General features: G+C 39.1%; 1 protein-coding gene across 1 annotated transcript in view; it reads right to left on the bottom strand.

The window, feature by feature from the left end:
- WDFY2 (WD repeat and FYVE domain containing 2) overlaps positions 1-27,348 on the bottom strand; it is a 214,249-nt gene that overhangs the window by 38,192 nt on the left and 148,709 nt on the right. Inside the window, exons 4-5 of the mRNA XM_036250646.1 lie at positions 26,997-27,051; positions 6,567-6,717 (exon numbers count right to left, since the gene is read on the bottom strand). Of these exons, the coding sequence (XP_036106539.1) occupies positions 6,567-6,717; positions 26,997-27,051 (206 nt within the window). The remainder of the gene's footprint in view (positions 1-6,566; positions 6,718-26,996; positions 27,052-27,348) is intronic.

Here is a 27,348-nt window from a genome sequence, read left to right as displayed (position 1 = left end):
AACGGAAATACTAGACCTGTAATTGTGGGGAAACTATAAACTCTCTCGTTACAGCCCTCCCATCCCTTGCTGTGTGTGGGTATATAAATAATACTTAGTCTTTCACATGTGTAAGATCCAGTGTTGGAATTCTTTGGTGTAAATAAACACTTCGTTTTATTTATCAAGAAAATAAAAAAAGACACAGGAGCCAATATGATGGGGCTCTTACTGGCCAAAGATGGGACAAAGAAAGCATTAAAAAAAAAAAAAAAAGCATTTTATTGAAATATACTGATTATATTGTTTAAAAAAATAAAACTCTAAGAGTTTATAAAAGATCCCTATTGGAGATATCCATGGCACTAAATCTCTATCTGAAAATGAGCAATTAGAGAAATAATTAAGAATTTATGTTGCTTTTGCTGCACACTAATTGTGTTTCAGGATAATCAGATAGCCCTAGTTAAATGAGGTAAAGTTCTACTTTATAGAAGAATTACAACTAATACATGTGCAAAAACGACAGGATTACAAAGTCACCATTTTGCAACATTAATGAAAGAATTGGTTCAGGCACAGATCAGTAATGGATGAAACCATGAAATGAAAGGGCAATAGCAAGGACTGCACTGCAGGGAATACTGTCACCACCTGAACTGCTGATCAGTCTTGGCCTCACTGGCAAGGTGACAGCCCACACTATGTGCTTCCTGCTGGGAAGCAATATGCAGCACAACAGCACAATTACCAAGTATATTTAACAAAAGTCGAATCTGAACTGAATCAAGATTTTATTTTTATTTTTTGTTGTCCTCACCTGAGGACATTTTTTTCCATTTTTTGTTCAGATAGAGTGGGAGGAAGAAAGAGAGAGAGAGAAACATCGACGTGAAAGGGACACATCGAGTGGCTGCCACCCGCACAACCAACCAGGGCTGGGGACAAATTGCAACCGAAGTACATGTCCTTAGCGGGAACCGAACCCAGGCCTCTCTGGACTGCAGGCCGACGCTCTAACCGCTGAACCAAACCGGCCAGGGCTGAATCAAGATTTTAGAAGTAACTTTCAGTGAATGAAAAAATATAGGACAGAGAGGTAAGTAGAGGAACAGGTTAAATGACAACATGAGGAAGCAGAGATCAATTTAGCATGTGGGACTATCTATAAAAGAACTGACTCAGTACCCCCACAGCGGCATAAAAATAGAGAGGTCAGATCACTGCTCTAGGCTGAGAGATTGTGGAGATATGACAACCTGATACAATGTGTGGACATTGTCTGAACCCAGTATCAAATAAAATCACTGCAAAGAGTCCTTTTAAAATAGTAAGTGCAGCCAGTATGGAAAACAATATGGTGTTTCCTCAAAAAATTTAAAATGAAACTGCCATTTGATGCAGTGATCCCACTTCTAGGGGTATATCCTGAGAAGCCTGAAACACCAACCAGAAAGAATATATGCACTCCTATGTTCATAGCAGTATTATTTACAATAGCTAAGATCTGGAAACAGCCCAAGTGTCCAACAGTAGCTGAGTGGATAAAAGAGCTGTGGTACATATATACAATGGAGTACTACGCAGCTATAAGAAAGAAAGAGCTCTTATCCTTTGAAACAACGTGAAGGGACCTGGAGAGTATTATGCTGAGAAAAATAAGGCAGTCAGAGAAAGACAAGTATCACATGATCTCACTTATTTGCGGAACATAATGAATAAAATAAGCAGAGGAACAAAACAGATCCAGATACATGGAAGTAGGGATCAGACTGACAAATCTCATTGGAAAGAGGGGTGGGGGGATGGGAAGAGATAAACCAAAGAACTAATATGCATATATGCATAACCAATGGACACAGACAACAGTGTGGTGAAGGCATGGCGGGGGTGTGAGAGTGAAGAGGAGGGTGTCAGTGGGGGAAAAGAGGAGGGACAGCTTCATTCAACAATGAAGGAAAAAAAAATAGTAAGTGAAATTTAAAAATTTTTAAATGGTCAATTATTCAACAATACCAAGGAGTGATTATACATTCTTACATTATAGCATTATAATTTTTGAAAAAAGTACATAATATTTTGAGCTGCACAATGAAGTATGTAAGGATGGAATGACATAAGGTCTAGAATTGGTTTAAAAGACTCCAGCAAAAAGAGAAAACAAAAAGGGATAGAAGAATCAACAGTGGATCTGAATAAGTATGTGGGTGTTCATTATATAATTTTTTTCCAATTTGGTACAAGTTTTGAAATTTTTCACAATAATACATTTTTTAAAATAGTGAAGGGGAATAAGGCATAACAAATTCTTCCATTCTCAAGAACAAGGAATAAAAGTTATACTCTACAAACAAGTAGATAACTGTAACAATCTATTAAGATTTATACAAAATAGCCCTGGCCAGTGTGGCTCAGTTGGTTGGAGTGCTGTTCCATGCACCAAAAGGTCACGGGTTCGATTCCTATTCAAGGGCACATGCCTGGATTGCACGTTCGATCCCCAGCCTGGTCAGGGTACATGCAGGAGGCAACCAATTGATGTGTTCCTCTCACATCAATGTTTCTCTCTCTCTTTCTCCCCCCTTCCCTCCCTGATGGAAAAATGTTCTCGAGTGAGGATTAACAACAATAAAAAAAATTTTTTTTTTTTTTTTAAAAGAAAGCATGTCCTTTGGTGAGGATTAAAAAAAGAGATTTCCACGAAATAAGATAACTTTAAATTTATCTTGATTAATTATAACAAGTATGAAAAAAACAGACTCAATCTGATACCCAGCAGTCTACAATTTCAGGTAAATAACAGAATTTTCTAAAAAATATATATAAACTCAACAAAAGATATTTGGAAGAGGGTTGAAATAAAATTATAGTATAACCTCAAAGCCAGAGTGATTGGCATTAAGTATGACATGAACAAATATGAAAATCAAGATAATCTTCGTAGCTTTATAGTTCTCTTTTCCTGAGTAGCAACAGATCTAAGACTACTTGGTGGAAAGACATTTCACTACATAGGGTGACATCTTGAAAATATCTCCAAAATGAACAGAATGTTAAAATGAAGAGTATCTGAACTATTCTGTAGAAGCATGAAAAATCTGATTAAATGTGGCCAAATGACAAGACTAAAAGGTGAGACTGGATAGAGTATCGAGAAATTCACAGACTAGGAGGTAAAGTCAGGGAGGAAAAGTTCGATTTCCTAACTTCAATGCATGATGGGACCTCTGAGAAGCAGTTCTGCTCTGCCATACCCAGGTGTGCAGAGGGCTAGCTAAAGGATGCTCAGATTCAAATCCTACTCTTGCTTCTGCCAGGTAACAGTCATGTGACCTTGAGAAAGTCACATAGCCCTGGCCAGTTTGGCTCAGCGGTTAGAGTGTTGGCCTGCGGTCCAGAGAGACCTGGGTTTGGTTCCCGCTAAGGGCACATACCTCGGTTGCAGTTTGTCCCCGGCCCTGGTTGGGTTGTGCGGGTGGCAGCCACTCGATGTGTCCCTTTCACGTTGATGTTCCTCTCTCTCTCTCTCTCCTCTCTCTTTTCCTCTTTCTCTCTCCCGCTCTGTCTGAACAAAAAATGGAAAAATGTCCTCGGGTGAGGATAATAAATACATAAATAAATAAATAAATAAATACATAAAATGTTTAAAAAAAAGAGAGAGTCACATAAGCTATCTGAGCCTCTCTGAGCCTCTGGTTTCTACACTATGAAAATTGAGAATTAGTTCTTTTTTACTTCACCTTACTGTATTCATGGTGAAAAAAAGCAACATTATATAGAAGCACTATATAGACTCTCATGAACTGCAAATGTAAGTTATTCTTTTTCTTTCCTTCTCTGCATGACTATTATTATTATTATTATTGACCATTTAATATTTGAAACTTCAGATTTTTAGCTGAAGCAACCAAAGATTTTTAGATTATTCATAAACTGATAATTCAATTTGTAAACTGGTCAGTTACTCTCCAATAAGAGGCCTGAAAGAAGAGAATAAATACTGAATTCAATGTGATTCATTCTCACATGTTGGCTTGGATGAGTAAGGTGATGGGAGAGAATTAAATTAATTCATCTGTAGAATTAGTTCACCTGTAGAAAAGTCTCTTATCTATACCACCCAGTGTCCATTATGAAGAGAAATAGGGGTAGTGATATTATTCTGAACATTTTATGTTGTTGCAGATCTGCTTCTTCCTTATCAATCTCTCTCTCTCTCCTTCACACACCGAAAACCAACTCTCTCTCTCACACTTCCTCTCTCTCACACTTCCTCTCTCTCTTTCTGACAGGTGTCAGAAAGAAGGGAAAGAGAGAAATGGAGGTGGAGGGTTCCCATGAGAAAATGTGTTTAAAAACTGGATTTTAATGTGAACCACAACACTGTATGAGTTGCCAGTTAACAATCTGTACACCAGGCAACTCCCAGAGAATAACCTCCAGCCTTGGGAAAGACATATGGTTCTTGGCTGAGACTCTGGCAAAGGCAGCACTGTTACGCCATCAGTGTGCAGCACTGGAAAATTACCAGGCATGCATGTGCTCCTGGGAGCCAGAGCTGGCACGGTGGCTCCAAACCTGGGGCGAGAGAGAGGCCGAGCTGGCAGAGGTGAGAATCTCCCATGAGGGTCTATGTGCATGTAGGGCTGCAGCTCGCCTCTACCCTAATAGCAAGGTTAGACGGGATGGCCACAGACACTGGGAAACGAAGCCACAGGCTTTCACACACATACACAAAGCCTTCTGATATCCGAGCATCTAATTTTTTTTTTGCTTGATAAACCACATGGTGTGGCCAAAGGAAACAGTCGAAAAACAAGGATAACTTCTGGAGATGCCTGAAAAGACTCAGACTACCAAAGTCAAGACAGCTTTAATTCTGTGTTTTTGGGTTTTGTGTTTCACTTTCAGATAGTTTTAAAAAAGTAAATGTGTTACCCTGGCCAGTGTGGCTCAGTTGGTTGAGCATCGTCCTATGCACCAAAAGGCTGCCAGTGTGATGCCCGGGTTGCAGGCTCGATCCCCTGTAGGGGGCATGCAGGAGGCAACTAAATGGATGTTCCCTCTCATCGACTTTCTCTCTCCCTCTCCCTTCCTCTCTCTCTAAAATCAATTTTTAAAAAAGTAAACTTCTTAAGGGTAAAATCTGTATTTTTTCTCTATTCTTTGGCTTGGCTAGTGACAGAGAAGCCAGCATATTAAGAACAAATTATACTGGGGCCATTAATTCTGTTCTCAAAGGGGTAATGCAGTAGGACAGGAAAAAATAGCAGTCCAAGCAGAACACCTGGGTTCTGGTGGTGATTTTCCTACATCCTAGCTGGGTGGCCACATATAAGGGACATGATATCTCCTGGGCTTCGGCTGACTGACTCATCTGTGAAATGAGGCACTGGACTGGATGATCTCAGGCCCTTCCAGCTCTAACACTATAAGAAATCATTAACCTATTGGCAAGAAAATTCATGCATTTCAATTCAGGCATTAGGCTTATCTGAAAGGGCTTTTAAAAAGTAAACTCTGGAATTTCTTTTATTAACAGGTAGTACCACCCTAAGTTGATCCTGCTATTCATTCCTTATCATCCTTGCTTCTGGTCTTTCTAATGATTTGGCACTTTTACAACCTTCTACGAAAGCCATTCTTAGTTTCTCCATCTTGCCCTTCCAGTGAGGAAAATAAAAGAGACATTAGCCTATACACATGAAAATACAGCTACTGCAAAGAATCAGTCAAGCACTTTTTCGGATTGCTGAGAATTGCTGAGTAAGCAGTTTACAAATGAGATGAAAATTTGAAAGCAAGTCTTACTATTTCTTCCTGCTTTGACTGACAAGTGCTCTGTTTCCACCTATTTCCTCTTTGTCAGAAGATGAAGAGTTCTAAGCTTTTTAAATTAAGAAAGCAGGGCCCTTTACTCCTTACAAGGGCAGCAGCATCCACACATGGTTCACACCTGTCAAGCCTGTGCTCAATGGAGCCAGTAGTCAGATGTGAGGATTACTCAGCATTAGCAGGTGTTCACACTGAGCACATGGGCCCTGTGGACTTGGGAGATAAAAAATAATATCATTCTACATATCCCGAAAAAGTCTTGGACTTGTAACAAAGCCTATAGATACCAGCTAACCTACTGAGGTCCTGGCATGGCAGCCTTTCAAATATATTCTAAATGAATAGGAATCTTGTAGTTTTCCTGCCAGGTACCAATGGGAGTGTTCACAACCTTAGTATCTATCTGTAAATGACTTCTGTACAAAAGTAAAAGATGTATTTCGGTGATGGATTTATCTCCATGTTCTGCAATTCCTTGCGACAGCTGAGACTCTCAGTCTGGGCTGTGCTCTACCTAGATGTCAGGCCATAGTAGACCACAACCTACTCAGCAGGGTCTGTTACTTTACGGAAATAACCTCACTTCACTACCTACACGAGGGTTTGTTCATTTAAAAAGTCTACGAGTAACTTCATTAGCATGGCAATTAGCAAATAAAAAAACTTTCAAGTTGCACATACCCAAAATTTTCATGAAAGAAAGAAGTCAGCAGCTAAGTTCCCACCAAGGAATTTTCTCCAGCAAAGGATACTGCAGGCCCGAGGCCACAGCACTGGTGCGATAACCTCCCAGGCGTTGCCCACTCTCAGAGCAGTGCCAGGCAAATTGCTTGTCCTGTCCCGTGCTCAGCACCCACTCCAGCTCCAGGACAAACAGGATCATCGTCACCCTGCTCTGATGCGCTGAAAACCAAGAGGCAAGAAAACAACCCATGAAATATCCTAAAGGAGGCTGGTAAAGCACAGTCATTCCCTTCCCCTCTCCCCAGAACAAGCAAACACCAGCTAGAAAAGGGGTTCTCATCGGTGTCGGGGGCATGCCACTATAAAGGGGCATGTCCAAGTTCTTCTATGATTTTTAAAAAATGATCTACTTCCTGCCACTAATCTCTTTCCTACCTGCACCAACCCAAAGATTACTACCACAAAGGGCTCTCATTCCCAAAGGGCCTGGGCCACTTCTCTCAGACATGTTAGAGCTGCTGGACTAGAGAATGCCAGGTTCTGTGTGACTACAAAACACATTAAGAACACGGTTCTTATAATAGTCACTGGGGTCAGTTTATTTAAGCTTTAAAATAGGTAATGCCCTGGCCAGTTTGGCTCAGCAGTTAGAGCATTGGTCCGAGGACCAAAGGGTCGTGAGTCAGATTCCTAGTCAAGGGCAGTGTTGCAGGTTCGATCCCTGGCCCTAATTGAAGTCACACAGGAGGCAAACAGTCGATGTGTCCCTCTCACATCAATGTCTCTCTCTCTCTCCCTCCCTCCCTTCCACTCTTTAAAAAAAAAAAAAAAATTGATGGAATCTGGGCAGTGTGGCCCAGTGGATTGAGCGCCGTCCCATGGACTGCGAGATCCCCCAGTTTGATTCCTGGTCAGGGCACATGCCTGGGTTGTGGGCTCAATACCCAGTAGGGGGGTACAGGAGGCAGCCGATCTATGTATCTCTCTCACATCGATGTTTCTATCTCTCCCTCTTAAAAAAAAATAAATCAATAAAAACATATTTTTAAGAATCGATGGGAAAATATCCTCAGGTGAGGATTAACAACAACAAAAGTAAAGATGATTACTATTCTCCTTTTGATGAAGTCTGGCTTATAATTACAACAAAGGTCTAGATCAATTTCCTGTAAGAAATCAAATGCTGTTCCCATTTTGGAGGGCAAAATTAGTCCCAAGTGCTAAATAAAAGAGAATGAAATATCTCGTATGTCAAAGCACACGTATGTGATAATGAGAACAAAGTTCCCAGGATTGCTCACACATGAGCACCACCACCAGAGTATTGCATCGCATAACTTCAGAGTTAGGAAAAACTACTGTCATCTACCCCATCGCCCTACTTTCATATGGGCAAACTGAGGCACAATACAGTTCAGTAGTTTGGTCAAGGTCTAGTGGCTTCTAAATTACCAAAAAGAATCAGTAAAATATTTGCTTTCTTCTTATTATACAATTCCAGTGGGTAAGAAAGAAGGTCCTGTGGCCATTGAACAGAGCTGACTGAAGTAAACAAAGACTGACATCCTGGAACCTGGGCCTCCCTGGTCCAGTCTGGTGAGCGAGAGCAGACTGATCACGAGTGTGATGTAGTGACAGAGAAGACAGCAGTTTCCCATTTTGAGCATAAAAATAGTTGGATAGTATGGATGGGTCAGTGAAGCTCTACTGGCAGTAACAACATCACCTGCCAGTTTCTGCATGTCTAACAAGTACCAGGTACTCAAACATATCATCTCAGTTATTGTAGTGACCCTGCAAGAGGAGTGGTGTCCTCACTTTACAGACATTACCTGGCCTTGGCAAGGTGGCCCTTTTAGATTAACTATCAAACAATAAAGTCAGAACCAGAGTGAATACCCAGAGGACAGTCATTTCACCAAATGCCTGATGTTTTAAAATTTGGTATTTGAAGCACAGAGAATCTAAAGGGATACAGAAAGGCATAGAAGCAACACTATGACTTCTCTACTGTATACGCCTGCCTTTACGAGTATCAGCCACAATCAAGATCAAAACATCTTTAACTAAAAGCTGTGACTTCCTGGAGAAAGTCTGAAGATCTTGTCATGCCTGTGTCATCAAGTGTCTAATCCAAGTGTACCGAGGTCTATCTTAGGTAGAAAGTGGATCCCAGCACTTTGCCTCTTTTTCTCACGAAGGAGCCTTTAACCTTCTACCTTTTCCTAAGTCCAAGGGGATGACAGTAGCCCAAAAGATAAGGGGTGGGGAGTAGCTCTCTGAGCTGCCATCATTTGCCGCAGGAGAAAGGCATAAAAATGTTAAGGGACTTGTTCAAATCTAGACAACCAATGAGTGACGAAGCTGGACTTAAAACCCCAGTCTCTCTGCCAAAGCTGGTTTTCTTTCTGTCAGGCTGCCTATGACTCTGAAAAATAAAGAAAAAACAAACCCCAAAATTCAAATGCATACTCTTTTTAAGGTGACAGAATTCTTTTACTCAGAAAGAAACACTTTAAAGATCCAAACATATCACTAAGTTTCAGAAACCTGGGCGTCTGAAGCCTGGCTCTACTTCTTGAACGGCAGTGGTGAGAAAGAACATTCTCATCTTGATCCTGATCTCAAGGGAAAGCACCTAGTTTGTCACAATTAAGTATGATTTTAACTATATATATGTATATTTTATAGATGTTTCCTTATCAAGTTGAGGAAGTTCCCCTCTATTTGTAGTTTGCTGAGAGTTTTTATCACGAATGGATGTCAGCTTTTATCAAATGCTTTTTCTGCATCAATTGATATGATCCTATGATTTTTTTCTTTTAGCCTTTTGATGGAATGGATTACACTAATTTTTGAATGTTAAATCACCTTTGCATATCTAGAATAAATCCCACTTGGTCATGGTATATAATTCTTTTTATGACTTTAGTGGATTTACTAGTTTTTTTTTTTTTTTTTTGAGGATTTTACATCTAAGTTCTTGAGAGATACCAGGCCTGTAGTCTTTTTTTCTTGTAATGTCTTTGGTTTTGGTATCACTGATCGATTTAAAAAAATGTTTATTGAGATAAATGTCACACAATATAGAATTAACCATTTAAACCACTGAGTGGTTTGTAGTATATTCACAATGTTGTTTAATCATCGAGGAAAATATTTCCAGAACATTACCATCAGCCCCCAAAAAAACCCATACCCTTAGTTTCTCCTTCCCTCATCCCTGGGCAACCTCTAATTTACTTCCTGTCTCTACGGATGCTCCTATTTTTTATTTCATATAAATACAATCATACAATGTGTAGTCTTTTGTGTCTAGTTTCCTCTATTAGCATGTATTCAAGGTTCATCCATGTTATATAGCATGTATCAGTACTTCATTCCTATTTTTATGGCCAAATAATAATTAATTGTATCAATATACCCCATTTCATTTATCCATTCATCCACCGATGAACATGTAGGCTGTTTTCACTTTGAGGTATTATGGATAATGTACAAATATTTGTGTACAAGTTTTTGTGTGAACACATGCTTTCAATTCTCTTGAGTATACAGCAGTGGGCAAGAGTAATTTTACAGTTGTAAGTCTATTCTTGTATTATTATTTATTACTGTATTATTTATTATGAACTATAAATCTACTTTTGCCCACCCCTGTATAACTAGGAGTATAAATACCGTGTTACAAGGTAACCCTATGTTTAGCTTGTTCAGAAACTGACAAACTACCCTGGCCAGTTTGGCTCAGCAGTTGGAGCGTTGGCCTGCGGACCAGAGTCCTGGGTTTGGTTCCCACCAAGGGCACATACCAAAAAAAGAAATTGATAAACTATTTGCCAAAGTGGCTGCACCATCTCACATTCCCCCCAGCAGTGTATAAGGTCCATTTATCCACATCCTTGTCAAAACTAGTTCCCCCCTCTACCTGTTTTGAGAGGAATTAATATTTACTAAACTGATGAACTATTTTTCAGGTAGTGTACTAAGCAATTTACATATGCAATCTTTTTTATTGTGGTAAAATAGACAAAACATAATATTTACCATTTGAACCATTTTAAAGTGTACAGTGCTGTGGCACTAAATGCATTTACATTATTGTATGCTCATCACACCCATTCACACTCTAGAAATTTTTCATATTCCTAAATAGAAACTCTGTTCCCATTAAGCACTAATTCCCACTTCCCCTCCCCCACAGCCCCCGACAACCACCATTCTACTTCCTGCCTTTACAAGTTTGACTACTCTAGGTATCTCATATAAGTGGTATCACACAGGATTTGTCCTTTTGTGGCTAGCTTATTTCACTTAGCATATTGTCTTCAAGGTTCCCATCCATGTTGCAGCATGTGCCAAAATTTCCTTTCTTTTTAAGGCTGAATAGTATCTTCTACCTTTTAGATATTACAAATAATGCTGCTATGCACATGGGTATACAAATATCTGTCTGAGTTCCTGCTTTCATTTCTTTGGGTATAAACCTGGGATAAACCTCACTTGGTTGTGATGTACTATCCTTTTTAGATATTGTTTTATATGATATGCTAAAATTTTGGTTAGATTTCTTACATCTATTTCAAAGGGGGAAGGTTGGCCTGCAGATTTCTTTTCTTGTACTGTCTCTTGTCTAGTTTTAGTATCAGATAATGCAGAATTCATAAAATGAGTTGAAAAGTCTTTTATTTCTGCAATTTCTCAGAATTCCTATTGTTCTTCCTTGATTATCTGGCAAAATTCACCAGTAAAGCCATCTGGGCTTGGAGTTTTCCTTGTGGGTAGATTTTAACCATAGAGTAAATTTCTTTAATAGATATGAGACTATTGGGTTTATCTATTTCTTCTTGAGTGCCTTTGCAGTTTGTACCTTTCAAAGATTTATTCATTTCATTTAAGTTGTAAAATTTATTAGCATAAGGTAGTTCATAATATTCCTTATTTTCCTTTAAATATCCTTGGAATCTCATCACTTCTCTCATTCCTGATATTGGTAATTTGCATCCTCTCTCTCCCCCTCTGGTAAATCTAACTAGAATTTTATCACTTTTATTATCTTCTCAAAACAAAACAAAACAAAACAAAACACAGTTTTGCTTTGCCGCATCTACTGCAAGGATGAAGACCATTCTCAGCAATCCGAATGTTAACATTAAAAAAAATGTCAACACCACTCTGCAGGGATGCACAGTTATTGAGAAGGGCCCCAGAGGCACCCTGTGGAGGGACCTCAACCACATAATGTAGAACTCAGTCTCCTTGGAAAAAAAAGAAGAGGCTCCAGATTGACAAATGCTGGGGAAATAGAAAGGAACTGGCCATGGTTTGTACCATCTGCAGTCGTGCAGAACATGATCAGGGGCGTTACACTGGGCTTCGATTACAGGATGAAGTCTGTGTACACTCAATTTCCCACCAACTTTCTTATTCAGGAGAATGGTTCTCTTGTTGAAATCAGAAATTTCTTGGGTGAAAAATACATCTGCAGTGGTTAGATGAGATCAGGCATTGGTTAGATGAGATCAGGCATTGCTTGATCATTATCTCAAGCCCAGAAAGATAAGTTAATTCTTGAAGGAAACAACATTGAACTTGCATGAAATCCAGCCACTCTGATTGAACAAGTTACAAGTTAAAAACAAGGATATCAGAAATTTTTGGATGGTATCTATATTCCTAAAAAATAAACAGTTCAGCAGGCTGAAGAATAAGATTGAAGTTGTCCAGCTACAGCACCAGCAAGATGCCAAATAATTCCTATATATATTTTTTTGTTGTTGTTCATCTTCACCCCAGGATATTTTCTCCACAGATTTTTACAGATAATGGAAGGGAGGGGAGAGAGAAACATCGATGTGAGAGAGACACATTGATTGGCTGCCTCCCACATGCACCCTGACCAGGGCCAGAGATCGAACCTGAAACCCAGGTACGTGGTCTTGACCAGGAATCAAATCCACAACCCTTTGGTGTGCGGTACGACACTCTAACAACTGAGCAACTCCAGCCAGGGCTATTTGTAATATTTTAAAGATGTAATAAAAGCCATGTATTGATTTGGAAAAACAAAAAACAAATAAACCTCACAGTTTTTGGTGTCATTGATTTTTCTCTATTTTCTGTTTTCTATTTCATGAACTTCTGCTATGATATCTCTTCTGCTTCAGCTTAGGTTTCCTTTTTTTTTCTTTCTGATTTCTTGATGTAGAAGCTGAGGTCACTGCTTTGAGACCCTCTTCTCTTCTAACATGAGTGTTTAGTGTTATAAATGTCCCCTTTAGCAACATCCCATGAATTCTGATATGTTGTGCTTTCATATGCACTCAGTACAAAATACTTTCTGATTTCCTTATAATTTTTTTTCTATGGCTCATGGGTTATTTAGATGTGGGTTATTTAACTTCCTGGTAATTTAATTAATTCCATTTTGATCAAAGAACATACCTTGCAAGGCTTGAAGTCTTCCAAATTTAATGAGACTTGTTTTATGGCCTAGAATATAATCTACCTTGAAATGTTCTCTGTGCATTTGAAAATAATGTATATTCTGTTTTAGTTAAATGGGATGTTCCACCGATGTCAATTAAAGCAAGTTGGCTGTATTGTTCAAGTCTTCTATACCTTACTGATTTCCTACCTGCTTAGTCTATCAACTACTGATATGTTCAATCAATTTTGAGTGAGAAGTATTAACATTTCTTACTATAATTGTGAATGTGTCTATTTTTCCTCCTAAAATTTCATCAGGTTTTACTTTGCAAATTCAAAGCTATGTTTATTGGGTGCATAAACATTTAGGATTGTTATGTTCTCCGGAGGGATTGACCCCTTTGTCAGTATAAAATTATCTTCTATATCATTATTAAATAATACTCTTTGCTCTGAAATCTACTTTCACTAATATTAACAAGAGCCACTACACTCCAGCTTTCTTTTCTTTTTTTTAAACCCTCAACCATGGATACTTTTCCATTTATCTTCAGAAAGAATGGGAGGGAAGGGGAAAAAAAGAAAGAGAACATCGATGTGAGAGAGACACATCCATTGACTGCCTCCTGCATGACCCAGATGAAGGCTGAGACCAAACTGCAACCGAGGTACCTGCCCTTCACGGGAATCGAACCCACAACTCATTGGTCCAAGGGTCGATGCTCTAAGTGCTGAGCCAAACCGGTCAGGGCCCATTCCAGCTTTCTTCTGATTAGTGTTTCTATGGTTTATATTCTTCCATCATTTTATTTTTAACCATTTATGTATTTATAGCTCAACTGCATTTCTTGTAGTTTATATTTGGGTCTCCCTTTTTCACTATATCTGTTGGCCTCTGCCTTATAATTGGCTTTAGACCTACATATTTAATGTGATTACTGATAACTTGTTAGAAAACAAATAGTAAGATGATAAATTTAAACCTATTTTACCATCTGTTCTTTTCCCCTTTCCCTCTCACTCTTTTTTTATTTTTGGTATGTACCCCTAGCGGGAACCAAACCCAGGACTCTCTGGTTCGCAGGCCGACGCTCTAACCGCTGAGCCAAACCGGCAAGGGCTCTCTTTTTTTCTTGAGTAACTGAGAATTATCGTATGATTCCATTTTATCTCCTTGCTTGGCTTACGAGTTCTAACATTTTTATTTGTTATTTTTTTGGTTGTGTTAGGGCTAGTAGTATACATCTTTAACTTACATTCTTCCTTCAAGTGATATTAGACCACTTTGTGAATAGCATAAGAACCTGACAATAGTATACTTCCATTTCTCTCTACCTCTTGGCTTTTGTACTATACATTTTAAATTTATATATATTACAAACACCATACTACTCTGTCATTATTTTCAAATAGCCAGTTGTGTTTTAAAGAAATTTGAATTTAAAAAAAAATCATATACAGTTGACCCTTGAACAAACTGGTTTGTACTGCACAGATCCACTTTTACAAGGATTTTTTTTCTATAAATATAGTTGGCCCTCATATACATGGGTTTCACATCTGTTGATTCAACTAACCACTGATCAAAAACAGTATTTTTGATCGGCAAACTGTAATCATTGTTCTGTGTCATTTTATATAAGGGACTTGCACACCTGCATTTTAGTATCATCAAGTGTGTCCTGAAACTAATACCCCTGTGGATGTCCAGGGCCGACTGCAGTTCTTATCGTGAAAGTCCTATCATGTTTGGTACTCTTTCTTCATTCTTGTCCTCTGACATCACTTCCTTCTTCCCTGAAGGATTTCCTTTAACATTTCTTTTAGTGCAGGTCTATGGATGACAAATTCTTTCAGATTTTGAATGTCTGGGAAAACTTTTATTTCACTTCTATTTTTAAAATTTTTTTTATCCTCACCTGAGGCCATTTTTGCATTCATTTTCAGATAGTGTGGGAGGGAGAGAGGGGGAAGAGAGAGAGAGAGAGAGAGAGAAACATCGAGTGGTCACCACCCACACAACCCCAACTGGGGCCGGGGACAAAGTGTAACCGAGGTATGTGTCCTTAGCGGAAACCGAACCCGGGACTCTCTGGTCCACAGGCTGACACTCTAACCACTGAACCAACCCAGCTAGAGCGTTCACTTCTATTTTTGAATGATACATATACTGGGTCTAGAATTCTATGTTGGCAGTTTTGTTTTTTCAGTACTTTAAAGATGTTGTTTCACCAATATCAAATCTATCTACCATTTCTTTCACTAATTTACTGTGTCTAATCTACCCACTGATTTTGTTATATCTAAAAGTTCTACCTATTTTTTTTATAGGCTTTTAATTTCTTTCTGGTTTCTACACCTTCTTTGATTTTTAAAAACCCTTTAGAAGGTATAATGGCTTCCTTCAGATTGTTGATCATTATTTCAGATTCTTGGCACAATTTTTGTTAAATCCCTAATTTGGAGCTTCCTGCGTCACATGATAGCTTTAAATTTGTACTCTAAATCCAAAAGGTTTCTGTTTTATAAAGTTACATGGAACACTATATTAATTTATGGTGTATAACATAATAATCTGATATGCAGTCAAACCTCAATTCTCAAACATCTCCCTTCTTGACCAAGCTGTTTACAGAAAAAGATGTCTTGGTTGTTGAACCAAACTTCAGTTCTCGACCTGACAACCTTTTCCTGCTGATACATCAGCGTGACAAAGAGCGTCACTCAGGCCACAGACAAAGGAGAGAATGCACCAGTAAGAATCAGTTTACAACTAAATCTCCTATATTAACATCTCAGGAAATTGTGCTGTAAATATCTTTGTGGTGTTTTTCCTCCCACTTTTATTGGTGGTGAAATGGACAATAAGCACAACTTGTAAACAAAGAGGCCATCAGAAGTGCTAATGTTGCTAAGGGTGTGAAAAAAACAATGATTACAGCTATTGTAGAGGTAGAAAAACTGTTGATTTGGATAAAGGAGAAGTAGTTAGCCAGTGACAGCATTTTGGAGGCAGTGCTGTGTGAAAAAGCGAAGGTGCTGACTTCCTGAAGGACAGCCCTGGAACTAGTGCTGAAAGTGAATCATTCCAGGCTTGTAGGGGCTGGTTCGATAAATTTAAGAAAAGAAGTGTTTGTTTATAGATTAAACAGTACATTAGACATGTACTGTATATAAAAAACGTTAAAGCAGGGAATCATTTGGAGGTCTGAAACAAATTAATTCTAATAGGAAAAAATGATCTTGTTTTTTAACAAATGGCTTCTCAAACAGCTTTCCGGAATAAATTAAGTTTGAGAACCATAGTTCCACTTTATGTATATATTGTAAATGATTACCACAGTAAGTTTAGTTAACATTTATCACCTCACATAACTACACTTTTTCCCCTTATGATAAAAACTTTTATTTATTTTATCCTCACCCGAGGACATTTTTGTATTTGTCTTCAGATAGAGCAGACAGGAGAGAGGAGGAAAGAGAGAGAGAGAGAGAAAGAGAGAGAGAGAGAAATATCGATGTGAGACAGACACATCGACTGGTTGCCACCAACATGACCCCAACTGGGGCCAGGGACAAACCACAACCAAGGTACGTGTCCTTAGCAGGAACTGAACCCAGGACTATCTGGTCCGCGGGCCAACGTTCCAACCACTGGGAAAAACCGGCCAGGGCTATGATAAGATATTTAAAAATCAAAAGTTCTTTGTCTTAGAAGTTGGAATTTTGATTTATCATGGGAGATTTTCCCTCTCTATCCAGATTTTAGATGAGAAATTACCCTACAGTCTTCTAAGCCAGTAAGAGGAGGGTTTTGTTCCTCTCCGTCTCATGGAGTTATATTCTTTCATGGATTTCAGCTTTATGTGGAAATCTCAGTTACAATTTCCAATCTCACTTAGGCAATAGGCCTCATCTCTTGTCCCTCACTGAACATTCATACAAAAGCTTCAAACTTTTAGGGGCTCCTTCTCACTCCCGAGGACATCTGCAATGTCAGGTCATACTACATCACTCTGAGCTTTGTGTTTTCTCTGTGCTTCTGGTACATGGAAACATTCCTTTGGTTCCTCTTGTGAGCCTAGCACTGTGTTAAAAAGAGCAACAAAAACAACAACAGAAAGTGTCATTTTATCATTTCTCTAGGTGTTTGTGGTGAAAGGGTTTCTTTAGTCATTTAGCTGTCAATTTTTTTTATAACCCCCTTGTAGATAAAATGGAAGTAAATGAGCTACATTTTGATATACTGATGTATATAAACAAGCTGGATATAAGAGATCCAAAGAATAACAGCATATGAAGAATGGTTTTTAGTGATATGCTCATCATTTGTGCATCTGTGTGGCCAATAACCATTTTTAACAAACACTTGGGGATGATATATCTTATGATTATATATTTAAGAAAAACAAAAAAACTAAGTGGGAGTTAAGTGACAAGCAGGATTTCATAATATCTTGATAAGCTACAGTGATGGACTAAGTAAAACGAGATGAATAACAGAAAGTGAAGTGAAGCACTGAGCTAAAAACAAACAAGCAAACAAAAACACCCATAAGAAACACCTTCAAAAGTATAGGACATGGAAAAAATGAGGACAGACTGAATGGAAGCTATACAGACCATCACCCAGGACCAAACGAGAATTACAACTAAAATAAAGACAAATCATCCAAAAAAAAAGGCAACAGAAAAGCAGCGGGAAAGGACCATATAACCAGGGACACTGGTAGGATCTGTGGAGGCATGACACGGTGGCAGGCTGGGAGCCCACAACAGCAGCGGCCTTACCTGTGAGCAGTGCCCTTGGGGTTAAAATCCCAAGCCAGCTCCACAGAGCAGAGGGCCAGGACAGAGCACTAGATTGGCTACAGCCACTCACCTTGGGCTTCGGCAGAGGGAGGGCGGACTGGACTGGAACTCTGTGGGGATACCTGGGATTTGGAGGGCATTCAGAGTTTTTGCTAAGTCGTAGCCAAAAAGTATGGTGGCCAACTTGCTCCTTCCCAGAGCTGTGAGGAAAAGCAGCAGCCCCTCCCTCAGAGATTCAGCCCCACCCAGATGAGCCAAAGAAATGCGAATCGAAGCTCATTAACAACCAGCACCTATCTCACCTTCTGGAAATCCTCTTATGCAGAATTCCAGGAGGCTGCATTCCAAAGCCCTGAGTAACTGAGACTAATAGCCTCCAGGCAAAAAGCTGGAGGATACCTGAACTTTTCTTGGGCTTATAAGTCTACCCAGGAAAATAAGAATTGACATTGGTGTTTAACGTGGGCCCTCAATGCTCATCCAAACCCAATAGAGGGTACCACAAACAGCAGAAAACCAACACCCACAGTGAAAATTTGGTAGGCTCCAAAACCCACTGAGATAGCCAAAATGGTGAAACAAAGAAACAAAAAACCAATGAAAAACAAGAGAACTCTACCAAAGATGAGATAAATAAAATGCAGTTAAGCAAGTTATCAGAGGTAGAGTTCAGAGCCATGGTCTTCAGGAAGCTCAACAGCATGAGTAAGGACATCAACACCATGAATAAAAATATCAAAACACTGAAAACCAACCAAGTGGAAATAAAGAATGACATAGCAGAAATAAAGAACACAATGGAAGGCGAACCAGCAGAATAGAGGAAGGTGAGGACTGGATCAGTGAATTAGAAGACAGGGTAGAAAATAACCAATCAGAAAACCAAAAGAAAAAAACAATTAAAGCACAGAAAGACACCCAGTCGGTGTGGCTCAGTGGTTGAGCATCGACCTATGCACCAAGAGGTTGCCAGATCAATTCCCAGTCAGGACACATGCCCAGGCTGTGGGCGAGGTCCCTAGTGGGAGCATGCTGGAGGCACAATATCTATGTTCTCTCTCATCAATGTTTCCAACTCTCCTTTTCGCTTCCTTCCTCTCTCTCCCTAAAAGTCAATACAGAAAAAAAAATTTAGCCCTGGTTGGTATGGCTCAGCAGTTAGAGCATCGGCCTGCGGTCCAGAGAGACCCGGGTTCGGTTCCCGCTATGGGCGCGTACCCAGGTTGCAGTTTGTCCCCGGCCCTGGTTGGTTGTGCGGGTGGCAGCCACTCGAAATGTCCCTTTCACGTCGATGTTTCTTTTTCTCCCTCTCTTCCTCTCTCTCCCTCCCACTCTATCTGAACAAAAAAATAAAATAAAAAAATGTTCCCGGGTAAGGATAAAAAAAAGAAAAACAAACAAACAAACAAAACAAATAAAAAACAGAAAGACAGCTTAAGAGAACTGTGGGACAACTGGAAACATAATAACATTCGCATCATAGGAGTCCGGGAAGAAGAAGAAAATAAGCAAGGTTAGAGAATATATTTGAAAAATAGTGAGAGAAAACTTTCCTAACTTGGTGAAGAAAGAAGGCATTCAAGTTCAAGAAGCACAGAGAGCCCAAAGAAAGAAGTACCCAAACAGGCCCACACCAAGATACATAATAATAAAAAGGCCAAAAACTAAAGACAAAGAATCCTAAAGGCAGCAAGAGTTAAACAACAGGTTACCTACCACAGAACCCCAATAAGGCTATCAGTTGACTTCTCAACAGAAACACTACAGGCCAGAAGGGTATGGCATGAAGTAATCAAGATCATGAAAAACAAGGATCTGAGTACAAGACTACTCTATCCAGCAAGGCTATTATTCAAAATAGAGGTCAAATAAAGAGCTTTCCAGACAAAAAAAGGCCAAGGAAAAATATTAGCACCAAACCAGCACTGCAAGAAAATTTAAAAGGATAGCTATAATTAGTAGAAGAAATAGGAAGAAAAACAGAACCACACTAAACAAAAATGGCAATAAATGAGTACATATCACCTTAAATGTAAATGGTTTGAACGCTCTGATAAAAAGACACAGAGTAGCTGACTGGATAAGAAAGCATGACTCGCCCTCGACAGTTTTGCTCAGCGGTTAGAGCGTCAGCCTGTGGTCCTGAGTGACCCGGGTTCGAATGCTACTGAGGGCACGTACCTTGGCTGCAATGTGTCCCCGGCCCTGGTTGGGTTGTGCGGGTGGGAGCCACTCAATGTGTCCCATTCACATCGATGTTTCTCTCTCTCTTCCTCTCTTTCCGTCCCACTCTATCTGAACAAAAAAATGGGGAAATGTCCTCGGGTGAAAATAAAAAAAATAATAATAATAAAATTTTTAAAAAAAGACATGACTCACATATATGTTGTTTACAATAGACCCACATCACAACAAAAGTCTCACATAGGTGGAAAGTAAAGGGATGGGAAAAAATCTTCCAAGCAAACAGAAAGGAAAAAAAGGCTGGGGTAGCAATACTCATATCTGATAAATCAGATTTCAAAATGAAGGCCATAACTAGAGACAAAGAAGACCATTATATAATATTGAAAAGATCTATCCAACAGGAAGATATAAACTTGGTAAACTTATAGGAAACCAACATAGGAGCACCAAAATATATTAAAAATCCTCTGGAGGACTTCAAAGGAGAAATCGACAGCAATATAATCACCCCGCTGACATCAAAGGACAGATCATTTAGACAAAAAATTAACAAGAAATCAGAGACTCTAAATGAAGCGCTATATCAACTGGATTTAATAGATATCTACAGAGAATTACACCCCAAAACTGCAGAATTCACATTCTTCTCAAGTGCACATGGGACATTCTCAAAGACAGACCAAATGTAACGGCACAAACTAAGTCTCTACAAGTTCAAGAAGACTGAAATCATATCAAGCATCTTCTCAGATCACAATGGCATGAAACTACAAATTAATTGCAACAAGAACATGCAAATACATTTGAACACATGGAGGCTAAATAGCATGTTATTGAACAATGAATGGGTTACCATGGAGATCAAGAAAGAAATTAAAAACTTCCTGGAAACCAATGAAAATGAACACACAACAACACAAAATCTATGGGATGCAGCGAAAGCAGTTCTGAGAGGGAAGTTCATAGCACTACAGGCCCACGTCAAGAAACAAGAAAAATTTCTAATAGACTATCTAACCTCACAACTTAAAGACTAGAAAGCAAACAAACAAAAAACCCCAGAGCAAGTAGAAGGAAATAGTAAAGATCAGAGCAGAAATCAATGACATGGAGACCAAAAAAACAAATCAAAGGATCAATGAAACAAAGAGTTGGTTCTTTGAAAAAATAAACAAGATTGATGAACCCTTAGCTAGACTCACTAAGAAACAAAGAGAGAGAACCCAAACACACAAAATCAGAAATGAAAGAGAATAACTCACACCACAGAAATACAAAGGATTGGTAACAAATATTATGAACAATTATATGGCAACCAATTGGACAGTCTAAGTGAAATAGAAAAATTTCTAGAAACACACAGTCTCCCAAAACTGAACCGGGAAGAGATAGAAAACTTGAACAGACCAATAACAACTAAGGAAATTGAAGACGTAATTAAGACTCTCCCAGCAAACAAAAGCCCAGGCCCAGATGGCTTCATTGGGAAGTTTTACCAAGCATTCAAAAAAGAACTGACACCCATTCTCCTCAAACTATTCCTAAAAATTCCAGAAGGAACACTTCCAAACTTGTTTTATGAGGCCAGCATAATTCTAATTCCTAAACCAGAAACAGACACTACAAAGAAAGAAAACTGTAGGCCTATGTCCCTGATGAACATAGATGCCAAAATCCTGAACAAAATACTAGCAAATCGGATCCAGCAATACATCAAAAACATTATTCACCATGACCAAGTGGGATTCATCCCAGGAATGCAAGGCTGGTACAATATTTGAAAATCAATAAATGTGATACACCACATAAACAAAATGAAAGATAAAAACCATACGATCATATCAATAGATGCTGAAAAAGTATTCGACAAAATCCAGCATCCATTTCTGATAAAAACGCTCAGCAATGTGGGAATAGAGGGATCATATCTCGACATAATCAAGGCCATATATGAAAAACGTACAGCCAACATCATATTCAATGGACAAAAACTGAAAGCATTTCCCTTAAGAACAGAAACAAGACAAAGATATCCACTTTTGCCACTCTTATTTAACACAGTACTGGAAGTCTTCGCCATATCAATCAGACATGAAGAAAAGATAAAAGAAATCCAAATTGGAAAGGAGAAAGTGAAACTGTCATTATTCGCAGATGATTGATATTATACATAGAAAAACCTAAAGACTCCATCAAAAATCTACTAGACTTAATAATAAATTTGGCAAAGTAGCAGGATACAAAATTAATGTCAAGAAATCAATGGCATCCTTATACACCAATGACAAACTCACAGAAAGAGAAAGCAAAAAAAAAAAAAACCGCCCTGGCCGGTTTGGCTCAGCGGTTAGAGCGTCGGTCTGTGGTCCCAAGAGACCCGGGTTCGGTTCTCGCTAAGGGCACGTACCTCGGTTGCAGTTTGTCCCCGGCTCTGCTTGGGTCGTGCGGGTGGCAACCACTCGATGTGTCCCTTTCACATCGATGTTTCTCTCTCTCTCTCCCTCCCACTCTATCTGAATAAAAAATGGAAAAATGTCCTCGAATGAGGATAAAAAAAAATTAAAAAAAAAAAAAAAACCAAACAACCCCATTTACCATCGTGGCAAAAAAAATTAAGATACCTAGGAATAAACTTAAGAAAAGAAGTAAAGGACCTATTTGCAGAAAACTGCAGGACATTGTAAAAAAAATAAAAATGGAGAAAGATATAAAAAAGTGGAAAAACCACTCTGGCCGGTTTGGCTCAGCAGTTAGAGAGTCAGCCTGCGGTCCGGAGAGAGCCGGGTTTGGTTCCCGCTAAGAATATATACCTTGGTTGCAGTTTGTCCCCAGCCCTGGTTGGGTAGTGTGTGCAGGAGGCAGCCACTCGATGTGTCCCTTTCATGTTGATGTTTCTCTCTCTCTTCCTTTCTCTCCCTTTCACTCTAGCTGAACAAAAAATAGAAAAATGTCCTCGGTGAGGATAAAAAAACAAAACAAAACAAAAAAGTGGAAGCACATACCTTGTTTATGGATTGGAAGAATTAACATAATTAAAATGTCCATACTATCCAAAGCAATCTATAGATTCAATGCAATCCCCATCAAAATACCAATGACATATTTCACAGAACTAGAACAAATATTTCTAAAGTTCAGATAAAACCAAAAAAAGACCCCGAACAGCCACAGCAATCTTGAAAAAGGAGAACAAAGAAGGAGGGATCACAATACCAGATTTCAGGTTATACTACAAATCTACTGTAATTAAAACAGCTTGGTACTGGCATAAGAACAGGCATTTAGACCAGTGGAACAGAACAGAGAACCCAGAAATGGACCCAGGACATTATGCTCAATTAATATTTGAGATAGGTGGCAAGAGCATACAGTGGAGTAAAGACAGCCTCTTTAATGAACGGTGTTGGGAAAATTGGACAGTTACATGCAAAAAAATAAAACTAGACAATCAACCTACACCATATACAAGAATAAACTCAAAATGGATACAAGACTTAAATGTGACTCGTGAATCCATGAAAATCCTAGAAGAAAATGTAGACAACAAAATTTCAGACATCATACGCAGCAGAATTTTCACTGATACATCACCCAAGGCCAGAAACAAAGGGAAAAATGAACACATGGGACTACATCAAACTAAAAAGCTTCTGCACAGCAAAAGAAACAACCATCAATATGGAAAGGGAACCCACTGTAGGGGAGAGCATAACTGCCAATGATATATCCGATAAGGGGTTAATTTCCAAAATATATAAAGTGCTCACACAACTCAACAAAAGAAAGACAAAGAACCCAATTAAAAAGTGGACAGATGAACTAAATGGACACCTCTACAAACAGGACATACAAATGGCCAAGAGACATATGAAGAAATGCTCAACATCACTAATCATCACAGAGATGCAAATTAAAACAACAATGAGGTATCACCTCATACCTGTCAGAATGGCCGCCATCAACAAATCATCAAACAAGTGTTGGTGAGGGTGTGGAGAAAAGGGGACTCTAGTATACTGCTGGTGGGAATGCAGACTAGTACAACCACTATGGAAAACACTATGGTGTTACCTCAAAAAATTAAAAATTGAACTGCCATTTGACCCAGTGATCCCACTTCTAGGAATATAGCCTAAGAAGCCTGAAATACCAATCAGAACGAATATATACACCCAATGTTCATTATAGCACTATTTACAATAGCTAAGATCTGGAAACAGCCCAAGTGTCGTCCATCAGTAGACAAATGGATAAAAAAGCTGTGGTACATATACACAATGGAGTACTGTGCAGCTGTAAGAAAGAAAGATCTCTTATCCTTTGAGAGGACACGGAGGGACCTGAAAAGTATTATCCTAAGTGAAACAAACCAAGCAGAGAAAGATAAAGGTCATATGATCTCACTTATTTATGGAATATAATGAACATAACAGTCTGAGGAACGAGGTAGTGCCAGAGACATGGAAGTAGGGTACAGGCTGATAATCCCCGGAAGAAGGGGGGGGGCATAAACCACAGAACTTATATGCATGTATGCATAACCAATGGACATGGACAACAAAGCTGGGGACAAGGCGGGGAGGGAGGGGCAGGATGGTGTCAATGGGGGGAAAAGGAGAATCATTTGTAACAAAACAAAACAGAAAAAATAAGTATAGGAGATGCAGCCTGATAACAACTCAAGTGAGAACTGTTGAGGGGTTGACTACTCCACATGAGCTCACAGTGCAATGTGGCTGCTACCCTTGCTATTAGAACAGTGTCCCAGAAGAGGAAGGCAATATTATTTTGTACTTATCACATTATATGTGTGTGTTATCCCAAAACCTAGTGGTTTAAAATAGTAAACATTTGTTATTTCAGGGGAATTTCTGTGGATGAGAAATCTTGGTGCCATTTAGCTTGGTGCCTTTTCTGCAAAGTCTCTCGCAGGTCAGAATCAAGGTGTAGGGGCTGTGGTCTCATCTGAAAGCCTGACAGAGGGGGAATCTTACATAGCTGTTGACATGATTCAGTTCATCACAGGCTGCTGAAATGAGGGCTTCAGTTCCTTTCTGACTGTCTTTATGGTCTCCCCTCAGTTCCTTACCACGTGGCTTCTCAAGGCAGCTCCCAACATGGCAGTGGCTCCCACCAGAACAGGGAAGCAAGAGAGCAGGACAGAGCCAGCAAGATGGAAGCCCAGTCTTTCTGTAATCTAATCTTAGAAGTGATATACAATACTTGCCGTATTTTAGGTCCAGCCTACATTCAAGGAGAGAAACATGAGTACCACGAGACAAAGATCATTAGGAGCCACCTTAGAGGCTGCATACCACAGTGTGTCACATTTTTTAAATGGTTCCAATAGTACAACATGATATCCCAAGATTTGTGACCAAGACAATTAAAAAATTTTTAAAGAACAGAAACTCAGGTCATGTACAGGAAAATATAAAGTGCTTATACTAGAAAACAGAAGGAAAAAAGGAGAAGAATGAACAGGGGTTAGAATTTTCATGACTCTTAAAATCACTAAAAACAGCCCTGGCTAGTTTGGCTCAGCAGTTAGAGCCTTGGCCTGCGGACCAGAGTCCTGAGCTTGATTCCGGCCAAGGGCACGTACCTCGGCTGCAGTTAGTCTCTGGCCCCAGTTGGGGTCGTGTGGGTGGCAATTAACTGATGTGTCTCTCTCACAACGATGTTTCTCTCTCTCTCTTCCTCCCACTCTGTTTGAAGATAAATATAAAAATATCCTCGGGTGAGGATTACAAACAAACAAACAAATAAATAAAAGCACTGAAAAGCTGTCATGTGTAAGAGAGAGTACACTTAGTTTTGTAGCTCCAATAGGCTGAGCAAAGTGCTATGGGGGAACATTCTAGCACGTGTAACATTATTTTTTATGTTAGATCACCTAACATTATTACTCTAACACTTATCACATGACATTATTATTTGGGCCAAACTGACAACATATGCCAGGGAGCAAGATCTCAAATGTTCCTTTATCACATAACATTTTAGTGGTCTGTGTACCTGTCTGTATCTTCTACACAGTTATAAACTACTTACAGGCAGATACTACATATGTCTTTTTCACTATTATAATCCTCAGTTATCAGAACAATGACTAGTACTCAATAAATACTTGATAAGTGATATGTGAAAAAAATTAAAGAATAAATCTATAGGGAAATAAATTTTGGTTCAAAATATAAAATTAAAGAACTTAATTCTTAGCATTTTCCCAAATCAGGATGGGCTACTCTGTCTCTGGACATTATGAGAGATTTGCTGGATGACCATGCAGGATGAATGAGGTCAAGATATTTGGATGAAATGATCTCTAAGTGTTAAAAGGTCCACAGCTAATGTTCTGATCCCATGACATTGTTGTCTGGATAAAGAAATCCTTAACAAAAATTATTCCTGATCCATATGATGGAAATGGCCTGTGGTACACTATCAGTGGTGAAGGTACAACCACAATTCCCTCTCTTAGATAGTATAAACACTTTGGGCCTTTTAAAACATTTAACTAAAAATGCCAGGTCAGTGTGGCCCAGTGGACTGAGCAGCATCCCAGGGACTGAGAGGTCCAGGTTCGATTCTGGTCAGGGAACATGCCCAGTTTCAGACTTGATTCTCAGTGGGGGGCATGCAGGAAAGATGTTTCTCTCTCTAAAAAATCAATAAAAACATATTCAAATAAATAAATAAAACATTTAACCAAAAATTAAATGAGCCCCATGTAAAGCAGCTCACTCCCAACACTGGCCCTGCTCTCCACACCTGCTGCACTGTTAGGAGCAGTGTAGTATAGTAAGTCGGAAACCAAAGGACAAAGCCTTTGGATTCTGGAGTCACACTGACCAGGAAGGCCCTGCACTTTACCAGCTACAGGACCACAGGCAAGTCGCCTTACCTCTTTAGGCCTCAGCATCTCACTTCTAAAAATGAGATAACCTCAAATTCTTGCTCTTTTTGTTCCCCTGACTATTTTAAAGTAAGGCCTCCCTTGTAGCAGTGGAAGCCATCATGAAACATCTCAAAGTCTAGGTAAATGAAAGCACTGCTCTCATTCCTACCTTGATAGTTTTTCATAGGAGTCATCTTGTTATAATCTTCTGACAAAATAAATTCCTACAAAAAAGAAGAAAAATATTAAGCAAAAGGAAATTCTTTAGTGAATAAATATGTTTCAGTAAAATCAGACTGTACAAAGCAAACATCATAGAATTACATCTGACATTAGTATATTACCAACTCAGCATGTTTGTACCTCTTTACAAGTGATGATCATAACTGTGATTCAATGCAATATAACAATAGTCACCTTTTAACTCTTAAGTTGATTTTTTGAGTATGCAAGTAAAGAAAACAGAATCAAGTTCAGAGTCATGACACTGATAAATTTTGAAGATAAACCTGATGCAAATT

This window comes from Molossus molossus, unplaced genomic scaffold, assembly GCF_014108415.1.
Source record: "Molossus molossus isolate mMolMol1 unplaced genomic scaffold, mMolMol1.p scaffold_m16_p_9, whole genome shotgun sequence".
NCBI lineage: Eukaryota > Metazoa > Chordata > Mammalia > Chiroptera > Molossidae > Molossus > Molossus molossus.
Note: the sequence above shows the minus strand (reverse complement) of the source record. Positions and strands in the feature narration are given on the sequence as shown.